This window comes from Musca domestica, unplaced genomic scaffold (genome assembly GCF_030504385.1).
Source record: "Musca domestica strain aabys unplaced genomic scaffold, Musca_domestica.polishedcontigs.V.1.1 25, whole genome shotgun sequence".
Taxonomy (NCBI): Eukaryota; Metazoa; Arthropoda; class Insecta; order Diptera; family Muscidae; genus Musca; species Musca domestica.
The window spans coordinates 8,885,910-8,900,438 of record NW_026712277.1 but is presented as its reverse complement, the minus strand read 5'-3'; the positions used below and the strand labels follow the sequence as shown (position 1 = coordinate 8,900,438).

General features: G+C 37.8%; 1 protein-coding gene across 1 annotated transcript in view; it reads right to left on the bottom strand.

Moving 5' to 3' along the window:
* LOC101895932 (tyrosine-protein kinase-like otk) overlaps positions 1–14,529 on the bottom strand; it is a 143,664-nt gene that overhangs the window by 88,802 nt on the left and 40,333 nt on the right. Inside the window, 10 exon segments of the mRNA XM_059123506.1 lie at positions 2,481–2,567; positions 2,636–2,740; positions 2,743–2,969; positions 3,042–3,108; positions 3,111–3,198; positions 5,233–6,065; positions 6,130–6,565; positions 10,883–11,425; positions 11,428–11,615; positions 11,618–11,797. Of these exon segments, the coding sequence (XP_058979489.1) occupies positions 2,481–2,567; positions 2,636–2,740; positions 2,743–2,969; positions 3,042–3,108; positions 3,111–3,198; positions 5,233–6,065; positions 6,130–6,565; positions 10,883–11,425; positions 11,428–11,615; positions 11,618–11,797 (2,754 nt within the window).

Genomic DNA, 14,529 nt, shown 5'->3' with positions numbered 1-14,529 from the left:
TGGAGAGTATTTTAAAGTCTTGCGTCCATAGAAGTCGTCTGAAAGGACTTTCAATGAAAAGACTGTCGAAATGGGCGGATGATTTCTTGAAGGTCCTAAATTTTAAGAACAGAACAAATTTTGAAGGTTTTCTCTTAATGGAGCTTTATGACCATCTACCAAAATTAGACCTTGAACGGGTTTCTGAATTTACACTACCTCTCATAGCTCTTGCATCTCCAGGAAACCGTTTGAAAAGTCCTAATTCATCCAATGAACTTTAAGGGTTCATAATTCACCTTTGCAGGGTGTCAATGGTGTCTTTCATTGATTGAGAGTCTACAAGAGTTTTATATCTACCAATATAAGATCTCTGGAGGGATTCTGTCTTTAAAATACCTCTAAGGAAGAATTCTTTGGGGTCTTCTTTTAATAAAGGACCTTTTTGAAATGCTCTCACTTATAAAAGACACTTAGAAGATTTTCAAAGGGTATCTCCAGAACTGCCCTACATATATTCTTTAAAATAGATTTATATTGAAAAATTCTTAAAAGCGTTCGATCCTCAAAAAATGCCTCACGAAAGTTTTCTATTCAAAAATAACACCTTTAATGCTTCATTCCTAAAGAGACTTTAATATTCTACCAAAAGGCTTTATTCATAGAAATTTACCTTGAAATACTATCCAAAAAAATATTAATGGGTCTCCATGTATGGAGAACTATAGAACATCGTCATCTACAAAAAGACATATAGAAAGGTTAGGCTTTATAGCCTTGTTTGAAAAATTCTTCAAAATGTCTTTAGAAAGCCTTCATTAAAAGGATTCAAAGTCATAAAAAAATTACAGTTTATTCTCATAGAATAGCTATAGAAGGTTTGTCGTCTATAGAAGTATCTCTGCAAAGACCAAAAAAACAGGTCTTATATGCAAAAAAAGAAAATACATCTCGAATGACTTCTTTTAATAAATATATAAACATAAATAAATCGTCAGAATACCTCTAACTTAAGTGCCTTCTAATTTTATTTTTGAATCCATAGAATATCTTTTGAGGGATTTCTTTGGTAATTTAAGTCTACAGAAAGACATATATCCATAGTGTAATAAGGAGGAAGAACAGCTTCGTAAAACTACAGAAATACAGCCCTGAGGCTATGCCCGCTTCCTGTCAGACTCATTCAAAATTATATGCAACAAGTGTTTTCATTTATTTGATATTTTTCCTCATTTTTAAAATGAGTTAAAATTTGCGAAAAATTAATGAAATGTGTCTATTTTCAAAAAGAACCATCCAAATTGTTCAATTTTGAATTCCTTGACGCAACTGGTTAATATTTGTAAGCACGTCCAGCAATGTATGTATCTTTCAATAACTGATTATGAAAATATTTGTTTCATTTTTCAAAACAATAAATACATACACAAAATTGGCAGGAGTCGGGCACACTTAGAAAAAAATTGTAATCAGCTGGTAGATCTACCTTATCCTTTTATTGTACCATGCATATATCGACCCTAAAGTTTTGCTATCTATGAGGCATCTACAAAACTCTTTGGATAAAAAATAATTTCCGTTTTTGTTATTAATTATATATATTTCATATTTATTTATCTTATATCATTATTATTTTTTTTATTCATTTTTTTTTAATTTTATTCATAATGGTGATGATGGCTTCTCTTCTCTTTCGATTTTTTTGTTTCTTGTATATTTTACAAACTATAAATGCTTATCTGGTAACTGCATGTTTATGGTCAGCGTTTGGTTTTACAGAAAAAATACGCCTTGTTCCTACTTATTCGAGTTTTTCTATTTTTTAAAAAATCCAAGGACATGCGGATGAGTGTCTGTGTGGGTGTGATGAGAGGGGGGAAATCAATTACTAAAATTAAATATGTACAGTGGAAAGATAGTTGAGGGAGGGCGGGAAGAGATTTGAATACTGCTAAAAGACTACTCGTTTGTGGTTTTCGTTAAGATTTACAGATTTTCGTTTTGTTTAAAAATTAAATAAATTTATGGCTGTGATTTAAAAATTGTTGTTGTTTATCTTATAAATATAAAAATTGCTTTAATTAAAATTTTCATATCGATTTGCTTTTCTTTTTCATTATTAGAAAAAAAAACACAACTTACAGAAAGTCACAATGTTGTACACTTAATCTTAAGTAAAAATAATGGGGGGGGTTTTACAAAATAAAGAGGTTTCATTGATTTTTTTTTACACAAACTAACTTAGAAACTAAGATATGTTATATTTTCTTATTGTTTTAATTTTAATAAATAATTATCGTTTTAATTACTAGCTTTTTAATGCTTAAAAATTACTAATTTAATTTATCAATCTATTCGTTCGTTTCTGTTCTCATGAGGCAGTATAAAAAAAGACTTAAGTAATTTTTGGCTTTTCAATGAATTTGTTTGAATGAATGCTGGCATGAATGACAAAAAAAATGTTGCTTTATTGTGAATCCTTTTGGGGGGAGGGGAATTACTTGTCCAGACTTTGTATGCCTTGCTCAGGGCCGAGCCCAGTTGGCTAAATGAGGCCTCTCCTTGGGATTGTGGTTCCAGCAGGAGGTCTAAAATAAAAAGAAAAAGAAAAATTAAAAAATTATGCTCCCCCAATCTCTTTTCATTGCAAAAATACCAATCTCTTTGAGACACTCCGGTGTACCCTCGGCACACTGCCACTCCAATTTTTGGGCCTGACTCCTCTGTATCACTTCTTCGTTGCTTAATTCCTCGAACGGCATTTGGTGGCCTGTGTAAACAGCTCCCATACCACTACACCAAAGGCATAGATATCACTCTTGGTGGTGTACTCATCCTCCTGAATGCATTCGGGCGCCAGCCATCTAATGGGCAATAGGGTATTGCGATGCTTGAAATATTCACGACTGTATTTGTCTTTGCACAGGGCCGGATATGAAACCTTGACAATGAAATCACTGGAAATAATGCAGTTGCGGGTGGCCAAATCTCTGTGAAGAGAGGTACAAATATTTTTCATTAATATATTGAGTTAGTCGAAGGAGATTAAGTTTCGAACTTACTTGTGTATAAATCTTGCACGATATATGGCATCCATGCCGCGAGCAATTTGATATGCCACAGCCAAAACTGTTCCGTCAGCAGAGGTGGTGGTGAGGAGGAATTTGTCGAAGTATTCACTTTACCAGCAGTGGCCAAAAGGAATTGCTTGAGATCGCCCTGAAAAATAGAGAAAATAAGGATAAAAAAATATGAAAATGAAAGAAAAAGGGGTCAACTTCATATAGAGGTTCTGGAAATCAAAAAAAAAAATGGGGTAAAACATAAAAGTCCGTAAAAGACCTCATGGGCCATAAAAAGATGGCTGTTGAGAAATAGGGCCTATCGAGTTTAGACAGGATCAATGACGATTTTAAAGGATGAAATAAAAGGACGCAGAGTTCCTGGGGATAAGAATAAAACATTGAGGTCTACAAGAAGACTGGTGGAACAAAAAGAGTGAAGCTATTGGTACCTAGTGACCCACAAAGGGGCTTGAGACCTTTGCAGAAGCCTAGACAATCTAAAAACAAACTATGAGGCTACAAGGACTGTAAGATCTAAAAAACAATCTTGGATGTCAATAAACCAGACTTTAAGAAAAATGAAATACGGTTACAATAAAAAAGTCCTCGAGAGCTAATATGCAAGGAAAAAGTCCTAAAGACCCTATTTAAATGGAGAGCCTATTCTTTTTTTCAGATTTTTTCAAAGCCCTTTTAGAAGCGAGAACATAAGCTACCTGAAGACAAGATATCAAAGAAATAAGACCCCATTTAATGAAGGGCCTAGAGAAATTATCAGATTTTTTCAAAGTCTATTACAAGACCGAAAACACAAGCAAAAATAAGGCAAGAAGGCAAAGAACTAGTCTACAGTAGGTCTATATTAGGTGCAGACCTCTTCCATCTTTAGAAACCTCTTTGAGGGTCTTTAAAAACCCATGGGTTGGACTTCTTTCCGTAAAAACGTAAAAGCATTAGGAGGTTCTTTTGATAGAAGACTCCTATATCTACAAAATGCAGTCGGAACCACTTCTACTTATAGAAAACACTCTGGGGCCTTTTTTATATTAAGCTCCTTAGGAGGTCTGCCATTTATAGAAAGGTCTCTGAAAGTCTTCCTTTTAGTAGAAAGGACTCTGGAAGTCTCATAATTGATAAATCCTCTGGAGGTATTCCGATTTTTTGAACTTCCGTACGGTCTTCTATTGTAGAAAGCTCTCTGGAGGTCTTCTAATTAATAAAAAGCTCCCTGAAGGACTTCTCATTACGGAAAGCTTTCTGAAAAAATCAGATTTTTTCAAAGTTCATTAAAGGTTCGATACACGAGCTACAAGAAGGCAATTGATTCACAAATGCTATCTGGCGACTTCTACTTTTAGAAAGCTCTCTGTCGTCTTCTTTTTATATAAAGCTCCTTAAGAGTTCTTCCATTATAGATAGGTCTCGGAAGGTCTTCCTTTTATTAGAGAGGTCTCTGAAGGTCTTATGATTACAGAAAGCTATCTAAATGTCTTCGCTTTGTTAGAAGGGACTTTGGGTGTCTTCTAATTACAGAAAACTTATTGGAAGACTTCCATTGATAGAAAGCTCTATGGGGGTCTTCTGATTACTGAAAGCTCTCTGGAGGCCTTCTTCTTTCTTAAGTGGTCTTCTATCCATATATCTCCCTTAAAAGATCTTCTTTGTTTAGAAGTCCCTTAGCGGATATTTAGTCGTAAAAGCTCAGTACGATATCTGGAAAAAAATCTTTAAAAGTCTTCTACCATACACGCTCCTTAGGTGGACTTTTATTCATAGAAGTCCTCTGATAGGTATTCTTTCTATAGAAACCTTTTAGGAGATATTTTATCATATAATCCAGTAAAGGATCTTCTTTTCATAAAAGCTCCGTAGGAGGTGTTCTATCTTTTGAACCTCCTAAGACAGCATTCAATCATAAAAGCTCCTTAAGAGAGGTCTTCTAATCGTCAAAATAATTTGCATCCATAACAGCCCATCAGAGCTTCTCAGAAGCAATTTTATGTTTAGAAGCCCCAGGAGAGATCTTCCAATATAGAAGACTTTTAGAACCTATTCTGTCCGTAGAAGCCCCTGTAAAGATATTTTTCTACAAAAGATGTAAAAGCTCCTTAGAAGGTCTAATATCCACAGAAGCTCCTGATAAAACTTTCTAAATTTTCTCCAGAGAGAATGTTCCTCTTTTACTTACCCAATCCGTGTACTCCAAGACCATGTAATGTGGATCCTTCTCCCGGCACAAGCCAAACAACCGCACAACACCCTTATGCGTCAGCGTGCGGAACATTTCAATTTGTCGTCGGAACTCCTGGCATGCCGTCTCATCCTTGATTTTATTCAAAGCCTTGACCATAACCAATTTATATTCATCCGAATTGCCATTGGCGTTCGGCTCATTATCACTGCTACAGGTTTCCTGTTCCTCCTTGATTTCCTCAATGTCATCCATGGATGTTTTCGAACGCCGTTTTTCCACTGTGGTCGAGGTGGTGGCTGCCGAACCATTGCCATTGTCACTATTGCTATTCTTCTCCGTGTCGGTGTCCTTGTCATCAACGGATGTTTTAATGAGTGACGTCTTTATTTTGCCCACAAAGACATCACCAAATTCACCGCGACCCACCTGGAGCAGTTCGGTGATACCGGATCGAGGGAAGCTTAACTGATCATAGACATTGGATTTTTTGGAAGTCTTGGAATGATTGCTGCAGGCTGTGTCATCGGATTTCTGGGCATCATTGCCACCATTTGCCTTTGGATTGTTGTTGCCATTGGCCTTGCGTACCTTTGCGGTTTTCGATTCGGATAGGCAGGGTTCATTTTCGGCATTCTTTTCACCTTCACCGGCCTCGGGATTGTCACGGCCCTCATTTAGTCTAGCCTTGCGGGCCTGGCGCCTATAACGGCACCAGATCATTAGACCCACCACCAAAATTATGTAGGCAAAGGCCACCGACATGGTTATCAAGACGGCCCGGGTAATGAGGAAACCTTCCTGGGGCTCGGCCTCACCGTCGCCATTGACTGTAAAGAAAAAAAGCAAAGGATTTGATGAGGATTTTTTTTGGAATATTTTGTGGCCACTCACCTTTGACAATAAATCTCACTTCTTCACGCTTCAGCCCCGCACTGTTGCCAATGGTACAGCCATAGCTACCCTCATCCTCCGGCTGGACATTTGTGATTTGCAGGGTGCCATTTTCCAGAAAGTGGAAACGTGTGCGGTCAGTGTTGTTCTCACTCAGATACTGCAAATCCTTGTCCCATTGTATGGTAGGTTTGGGATCACCCGTGGCCTGGCAATGCATCAATGCCACATCGGACTCCGAACTTTCAATGGGACCCTCGGGGGCCACCAGGAAACGGGGGGCGACCACAACATTAATGCTGACAGTGGCATTTATTTGTCCTTGGGAGTTGAGGGCGACACAAGTGTAGTTGCCACGATGTTCGGCAGTAACATTTTTAAAAGTCAAAGTGCCATTAATGTCCTCCAATGTATCTGGCAAGTCATCCTTGAGATCCTGTGTGAGAAGAGGGGGCGAGAGAAATTGAGATGGTTAGCAAGTGAGCAAATTTATAATAATAAAACTACTTGGGAAAGTTTTTTTATGAGACCCCCACCCCAATTGCCTCTCCTTCCTACCCAACAATGCCACAGACAATGGCCAACAACGAGCCGGAAACAAACTCCTAGTTAATAAACTGACCCATTCTGCACCCAGCCAGCCAACCTACCATCCGACCACTCGTCTACCCAGCCAACCGTCATGGTTCTATGGTTTCCCATTGTAATGCTGCTGCGAGTGTTTCTGCCTGCGGGACATCAAACACTTCCCAGCCATTGTCGTCGTTGTTGGTGTTGCTGGTTGGTCATTGACTTGTTTTATTTGTTGTTACGAACAATAACACCAACAGCAACACGAACACCAAAAAAAACAAATTTCCTCTCCATAAGTTTAGAAGCACACTTCAGCAGCCAGTCAGCCAGCTAGCTCTCCAACCCACCGATATTTGCCAATGCAACGTTGACTTTTTCCCAGTCTAAGCTCTTTAAAGTATTTATCTTGAAAATTGTAGTAGTGTTCAAATAAAAAAACTAATTCTGGGCCATTTCTTGTCCCATCCTCTCGCTACGCAAACTTTGTTTGTTGTAGTTGGGCTATTTTATGCATCGTTTTCTTTCTCCGGACTCCAACTATTTTTTTCCTTTCTTTTTTTGTTTTTGTTTAGTTACTGTTCCCCTCGAGTTATTTCTGGATAGTTGGTCAATTGCACAGTGGCTCAAAGGAGGAAAAAAGGGAGAAGGAGAGAATTTTTAAAAACCTGCAATTATTCTCTTGAAACCTTCAGCTTCTAAAGAAGCTCCTTGGAGGCCTTCTTAATATAGCAGCACCTGAAGAAATCTTTCATCTAAATCTGAAGAAATCTTTCATCTATAGACCCTTGAGAGGTCTTCTACCAAAAGATGGTATTATACATAGAAAGCCCCTTAGGAGGTCTTCTCATGAAGCAAACCTTAAAAATTGAAGAAGCTCGCATCCATTTACTGATGCCCCCTTACCTTTTAAGCAAACAATACGTCTTCTATCTTGAGAAGGTCTTATATCATTAGAATGTCATTGAAATCTCTTCTAGACCCTAAGGAGGTCTTGCAATTGGGGGAGGTCCCAGAAGAGGAAATTAAAGGGTCATCCTGGCATCAATGATAGCCTTTAGGAATTACTTTAACCCCTAGAACCCTCTTTGGAAACGAATTATCTAATCAGGTCTTTCATCTATAAGAGCTCCTAAGCAGGACTTATATTTCCATGAGGTCCACGAGAGCTTTTCAAGTACCCCAAAAGATCCTATTCAGGATAAGATCTCCCGAAGGCTTTCATTACAAAAATGTCTTACATTCTTAGAAACGAATTATCTAATCAGGTCTTCATCTATAAGAGCTCCTAAGCAGGACTTCTATTTCCATGAGGTCCTCGAGAGCTTTTAAAGTATCCTAAAGGATCTATGTTAGGATAAGATTTGCCGATGGTTTTCATCACATAAATGTCTTACATCCAAAGAAGCTCCTTAGGCGGTGGTGTAAGAACTCAAGGAAATTCTTCCTAGTATGGCCTCTGGAGGTCTTCTATCCATAGCAGCTCCTTGGATGGCTTTTATGAAGTCTTCCTTCATAAGAAGAGCCTTAGAACCCCTTAAAGAGGTATTTAAATTCTATAAAGAACTCAAGCTTTTCGAGACTCCTAAGACGTTCTAAATGTAGTCTTAGGAGGACGTTTGTTGTTTCTAATTATGGCCTCTTCGAGGTCTTCTACCCCAAGCAGCTCCTTGGAAGGCTTTTATGAATTCTTCCATTTAAAGAAAAGCCTTAGAATCCTTTAAAAAGGTATTCAAATTCTATAAAGACCTCAAAGCTTATCGAGACTTCTTAGACGTCCTAGAAGTAGTATTAGGAGGTCGTTTCGTTCAAAAAAAGGCCTTGAAAAGGTCTTACATCTATAGAAACTCTCAGAAAGTCTTCTACTTACAAAATGTAGAAGGACGTTAGCCTCCTGGGGTCACCTAGAGCTTTCTAAGGAAGATCTTATAACATGAAAAGATCTCTGAAAGTGTTTCATCAAGAGAAGACCACTCAAGAGGTGCTACATCCATGGAAAGCTTCAGAAAATCTTCTATCTAAAAAAATGTCATCAGGAGATATTCTATCAATTAAATCCGATAAGGAGGTCTTTTAGAAGGTCTTATATAAAAGCTCATTAGAGGTTTAACTGTAAAAGAACTTAAGTCTCGTGCCCCAACTATGGCCTTCAGGAGGTATTTTATCCATATAAGCACCTCCAAAGGCCTTTAAAGAGTCTTCCATATAAAGATGTCTCTAAGGAGGTCCTCCGTAAAAAAGTCAATAAGGAGGTAGTTACAAGTCTTTCTCAATGACTCAATGACTTTCTTAGAGACATCTTTATATGCAAGACCTTTTAAAGGGTCCTCGAAAGCCTTTCTAGACTCCTTAGAGTACGAATATCTGGAGAACTTCTGCGGAAGGCCCTCAAAAGGTCAAACATCCACAGAAAACCAGCGGGAGGGTACCCTATCTAAATCAAATTTCCACCGATATTTTAGAAGCTTTAATATCTATGAAAGCTCCTTGGGACTTTTATAACTGATGAGGGCCATTTGGAGGTTTTCTATCGATAGAAGCCCAATCGGAGGCCTTTTTAAGGTCTTTCGAGCAAAGTATTCCCCAAGGACACGTTCGATCTAATGGGACTCTCCAAATGAGGTGTTATAGTTCCAGAAGACCCTCAAAAGCTTTTCTAGACTCCAAGAGATCTTATATCAAAAAGAGGTATCAACAGGTTTATCTTTCTTTAAAAGAAAGACTTACACCCATAGAAAACCTCGAAAGGTACTCTATCTGAAAAAAAAAAATATGAGGTATTTTAGAAGGTTTTTATCTATAGAATACGAAGCTTCTATAGATATAAGAACTTCTAAAAGACCCCATTCATAGAAGATCTTCTGAAGTCTTTTATTCTGTAAATGAGCTTCAGAGGGTCGTTTATCAATGAAAGAGCTTTGGACTCTATTTAAAATATAGATGAGCTTTTGGCAATCATCTTTTAATAAAAGAGCTTTTGGAGGTATTCTTTCTACAGGAGAGCTTCAGGAGGCTTTTAATCTATAGGAGAGATTAAATACGTTTTATGTCTAGTAAAGAACGTTTGGAAGTCTTCACTCTTATAGAAGGGCTCCAGAAGAAATTCTATCAACAAAGTACCTTGGAAGGGCCGTTAATCTATAGAAGAACCTCATAAGCCTTCTCTCTATAAAGAGCTTTGAAGGGCGTTATATTTATACAAGATCCGCAAAAAGTCATGGAAAAGCTTTTTGATCACCAGAAGAGCTTTATGATGTCAACTAGCTATAACAGACATTTAGGAGTATTCTATCTATAGAAGAGCCTAAGAAGACCTTCTAAATGTAAAAAAGCTTTGAAAGACCTGTATGTATGGTGATGAAGGTTTAGAAGTCTTTATCTCCTTAGAAGAGCCTTTGCAAGCCTTCTATATATAATAGAAGAGCTTTAGAAGGTCATCTGTTTACAGAAGAGCTTCAAAACTCATCGACCATTAGAAAAGCTTTAGGCGGTATTCTACCATCGAATTGAATTATTTTATCTTTAGGAGACCTTTCGGGGAGGTCTTATATCCGGAGAAGTCCTCAGCAGTAAACCCATCAAATATTTAAGCTTTTAAGTTTGGGGATTGAAGCTACCTACAAATAATGAAACTTCTGAAAATGTTCCATTGATGAAGTTCCCTCAAAATAAATCGCAAAAATAGATAGAGAAGAGATGGTAATGCCTCCAAAAGCTTTTCTGTAGAAAGAAGCTCTTTATAACATATACTATAGGTAGACGAGCTTCTGTAGCTCTACTACATATGTAAGATCTCTTAAAGCTTTCCTTTTTCTCCTCTTCCACTTCCCCCACTGTTCCAAAGTAACTTCAACATTTCTCTTTTTTCACCAAAAACTAACTGCCCAACTTTTCCCATCTTTATTATCTCTTCCTTTATCCATCTCTCTTCTCACCTTGTTTTTCACATAATTACCCCTAAGCCACTGTGTCTTAACACTGCACCTGCTGCCTGACAACTTGGCTATTGCCAACTAAGTCGCCTTTAATCTTCACCCCAAACAAAAAAAAAATAAAAATAAATAGCAACACCAAACAAGGAAACATAAACCTAGCAATGGCCATCAATGGAATGCCAATCGAACACAAGAGGAGAAGAGGAAGAGAGAAGGAGAGGGGGGAAACATAGAAACTCTCAACTTACCTTAAGCCATTTCACTTGGGGTGTTGGCGTGCCCTGGGCCTTGCAATGTACCTTGCCCACCGAACCTAATTCCAAATTCTTCGAAGTAGGCTGTGGCATGAATTTCAATTGTTCGATGACTTGCAGTTCGCCCGGTTCCGAGGTGACAGAGCGATAACCTTCCACCACCACCTGGCAGACATATTGGCCAGCATCGCTGGCTACAACACTTGAGAAGACCAATGAACCATTGTCTTTGGCAATGGATACGCGTGTATCCTCGCCCCTTAACATCGGGTCCTTGTTGGCATCCAGAGAACGCTGTGACATCGATGACGTTGCCCCATTCACTTCTATTTGCCGGATAATTTTGCCATCCTTACGCCAACGCAGCAACACTTCATTCACTGCATCTGCAATCTTCAAATATTTCTCCGGTATCGAATATTGACAGTACAACTCCGTCGCTTCGTTCTCCTTGACAGTGACACGTTTCTGGGGCTGTTGGGTTATTTGCACATCCACAGGAAAGGGTAATTTATCTTCCGCACCATGTGCGGAATCGCACCTCTTTTGCCGCGACACAAGAACATGTCCTTCATACCATCCGGTATTATGTAGTTCTTTTTAAGACGCGGCAAACAATTTGTCGACTCCTTGACACTGGACCATTTGAGAATGTAACCCTTGCGACTCATCACCCGTCCGGCGGCATTTGAGGCAATGCAGCGATATAGGCCAGTATCTTGACCGGTGGATTGCGTATGACCAAACGATTCTCAATCAGTTCAATATTTTTGATGCTACTCAGCTTTTCACTGTTGCGGAACCATTCGATTTCCAGCAGGCCATCACCGGATGAGGCTTCTACATGGCATTTCAGGATGACTTCGTGTTGATAGTTGGCCAGTAGTTGGACATTGGCAGTTTGAATCCCTGGAAGAAAAGAAATGGATAAAATGGAAATTATTAATAAGTCTAAATGAGAGGTGACATATATACCACACACATAGATATTATATAGTATTATATAGTATATTCTGAACCCTTGCAGAAATTTATAATAAGAAGATTTGCCATAAAATATGCCACAGATAGAAGAGCTCTTGATGGCCTTGTATGGATATGGAGACCAGTTTCTGATGCTCTCCTATAAAAACAAGGTTCATTGAAGTTTTTTAAGACCTTCAAACCTCTTCTATAGATAACAGTCCCCTGAAGCCCTCTTGTAGGTTCTATGTTCCTAAAAGCTTTTTATTTATAAACGACTTCCCAAAGATCTACTATTGACAGAAGGCTCACAAAAGCTCTCACATAGATAGGACGCTTCTTAAAGTTCTTTTGGAACGTCGTATAAAGCTTTTTCATAAACGGAAGACCTTTTGAAGACAGGAGGTCTTCTAAAGCTCTTTTATAAATAGAAACCCTATAAACGCTTTTCTATAGGTAGAACGCTTTTCGAAGTTCTTCTATAGATACAAAGCTTCCAGAAAACTGTTCTCTAAAAAGGACTCCTCTAAAAGCTTTTTCTTAGACAGTTGAGCTTTTAAAGCTATTTTTGAGTTTCTGCAGCTCTCCCTTAGATATTAGGTCTCCTTAAGCTCTTTTGTGTATAAGAGACCTTTTCTATACATATAAGGTCTTTAAAAGCTTTTCTAAAGAGACAAGGCTTCCAAAAGTTATTCAATAGGTAGAAAGCCTTCTGGAGGTCTTCTGAATCTTGTTCAAAGACTCAAAGCCTCCTATAGCTTACCTGTGTATAGAAGGACTTTTGAAGCTCTTCTATGGTAACAATACTTCCAAATACTCTGAATCTTTTTCATAGAATCAAGGCCTCCTGAATCTTACATGTGTATAGAAGGCCTTCTGAAGCTCTTATATAGTAAAAATATTCTTAAAAACTCTTCGACAAATAAAAGCTCAAAAGCTCTTCCATTGGTAAGAGACCTACTGAAGATTTTTTGCAGATGTAATACCCTCTGAAGCCTTCTGAAGCTCTTCTTTGTGAGGTAGGTCTTCTGTAGCTCTTTTATAGCCTAAAGAACTCCTGAAGCTTTTCTTTGGTAAAAAAATAGCTTCCGAAAGCTCTTCAATAGATAACATACCGCCAAAAGCTTTTCCATCTATATATAACCTCCCGAAGCTCTATTGTGGATAGAAGATCCTCTGAAACTTTTCTAAAGGTTTTCCTTAGCCGAAGGACCTTCCAAAATCTTCTATAAATATAAGACCTACATAAGCTTTTGTCCTTTAGAGCTTTATAAGCTGTTTCATCGATATAGGGCCTCCCGAAGCTCTATTACAGATAGAAACCCCTCTGAAGCTCTTTTATGTATAAAAGGACTTCTAAAGCTCTTCCTTAACCGAAAGCCCTTGCAAAATCTTCTATGAGTATAAGACCTACAGAAGCTTTTGATCTTTAGAGCTTAAGAAGCTCTTTCATCGATAAAGGACCTTCCAAGGATCTATTACACATAGAAGACCCTCCGAAGCTTTTCCATATATAAAAGAACTTCTAAAGCTTTTCCTTAGATGAAAAACTTTCCAAAAATCTTCTAAAAAGTAAGACCTACAGAAGCTTTTAACCTTTAGAGCTTTAAGAACTTATTTGGCGGTAGAAGGCCTTCTTGAAAACTTTGGTAGATAAAATTAATTTTGTCTTTTTCTATCGATAAAATTGTTCTAAAGCGGTTGAAGGAAAATAAACTTCTGAAGCTATCAACAGGGAGGTATGTCGAAGCTTTTCAGAGATGGAAGACCTCCCGAAACTTTCATGAAGATAAAAATGTCTTCTAAAGAGTTTCTTTAGATAGAAGAATTATTCATGACCTATTAGAGATAGAAGAACTTCCATAGGAATAATATTTCTGGTAGATTTTCTATATATCCAAGACCTATTTAATCTTATCTATGAAGAGAAGGCATCGAGGTGACAGGCTCTCTTATTTATTATAAACTCTCTTATTTATAAATAGCTGTTTTATTTAAAATAAGCTCTCTGATTTATATAAAAAACACTACGAGAATCTCCCGTAAGACTTATTTGGCTTAAAAAAAACTTCGAGAATCTCCTGTAAGACTTTTTTGGATCGAACAGCTCCTGAAACTTTTCTGTGGTAGAGAAATATTTCCTTTTTTCCCATATAGATCCTACTCCATACAAAAAACCCCTCCCTATGATTATTTATGCCTACTTAAAGCTTTTCTAGGAAAAAGAAGAAATCCATGAACTCTTCTGTGAATAAATTATCTTTGAATGTTTCCCTAGAGAAGAAGGTATCTTGAAGTTCTTCTTCAATATTCGAAAACCCTTCTTAGAACACATTGCTCCCAAAGCTCTTCCATTGAGGGAAGCTTTTCTGAGTCTTTTCTACCTGTATTAAGGTTTGAATGAACTCTCCTTATGAATATTTATGTTTGCCTGAAGTAATCCATATCCCCCCTCCCCATATTTACTGGCAGTTATCCGGCTTATATTGTTCTGTTGTTGTTGCTGGTGTTATTGCTCCTGCCTGAGCAACAACAACAACAACGACCAGGAACATTTTTAGCCCTCTTGAGTAGATTTTAAAGCTTTAGAATTCAGCTTGAATTTTTTTCTTGCAATTTTTTTAAGGAGAAGAGAAGAGGAGTTGCTTGCCAGCAATTACAGCAACAACAACAACGCT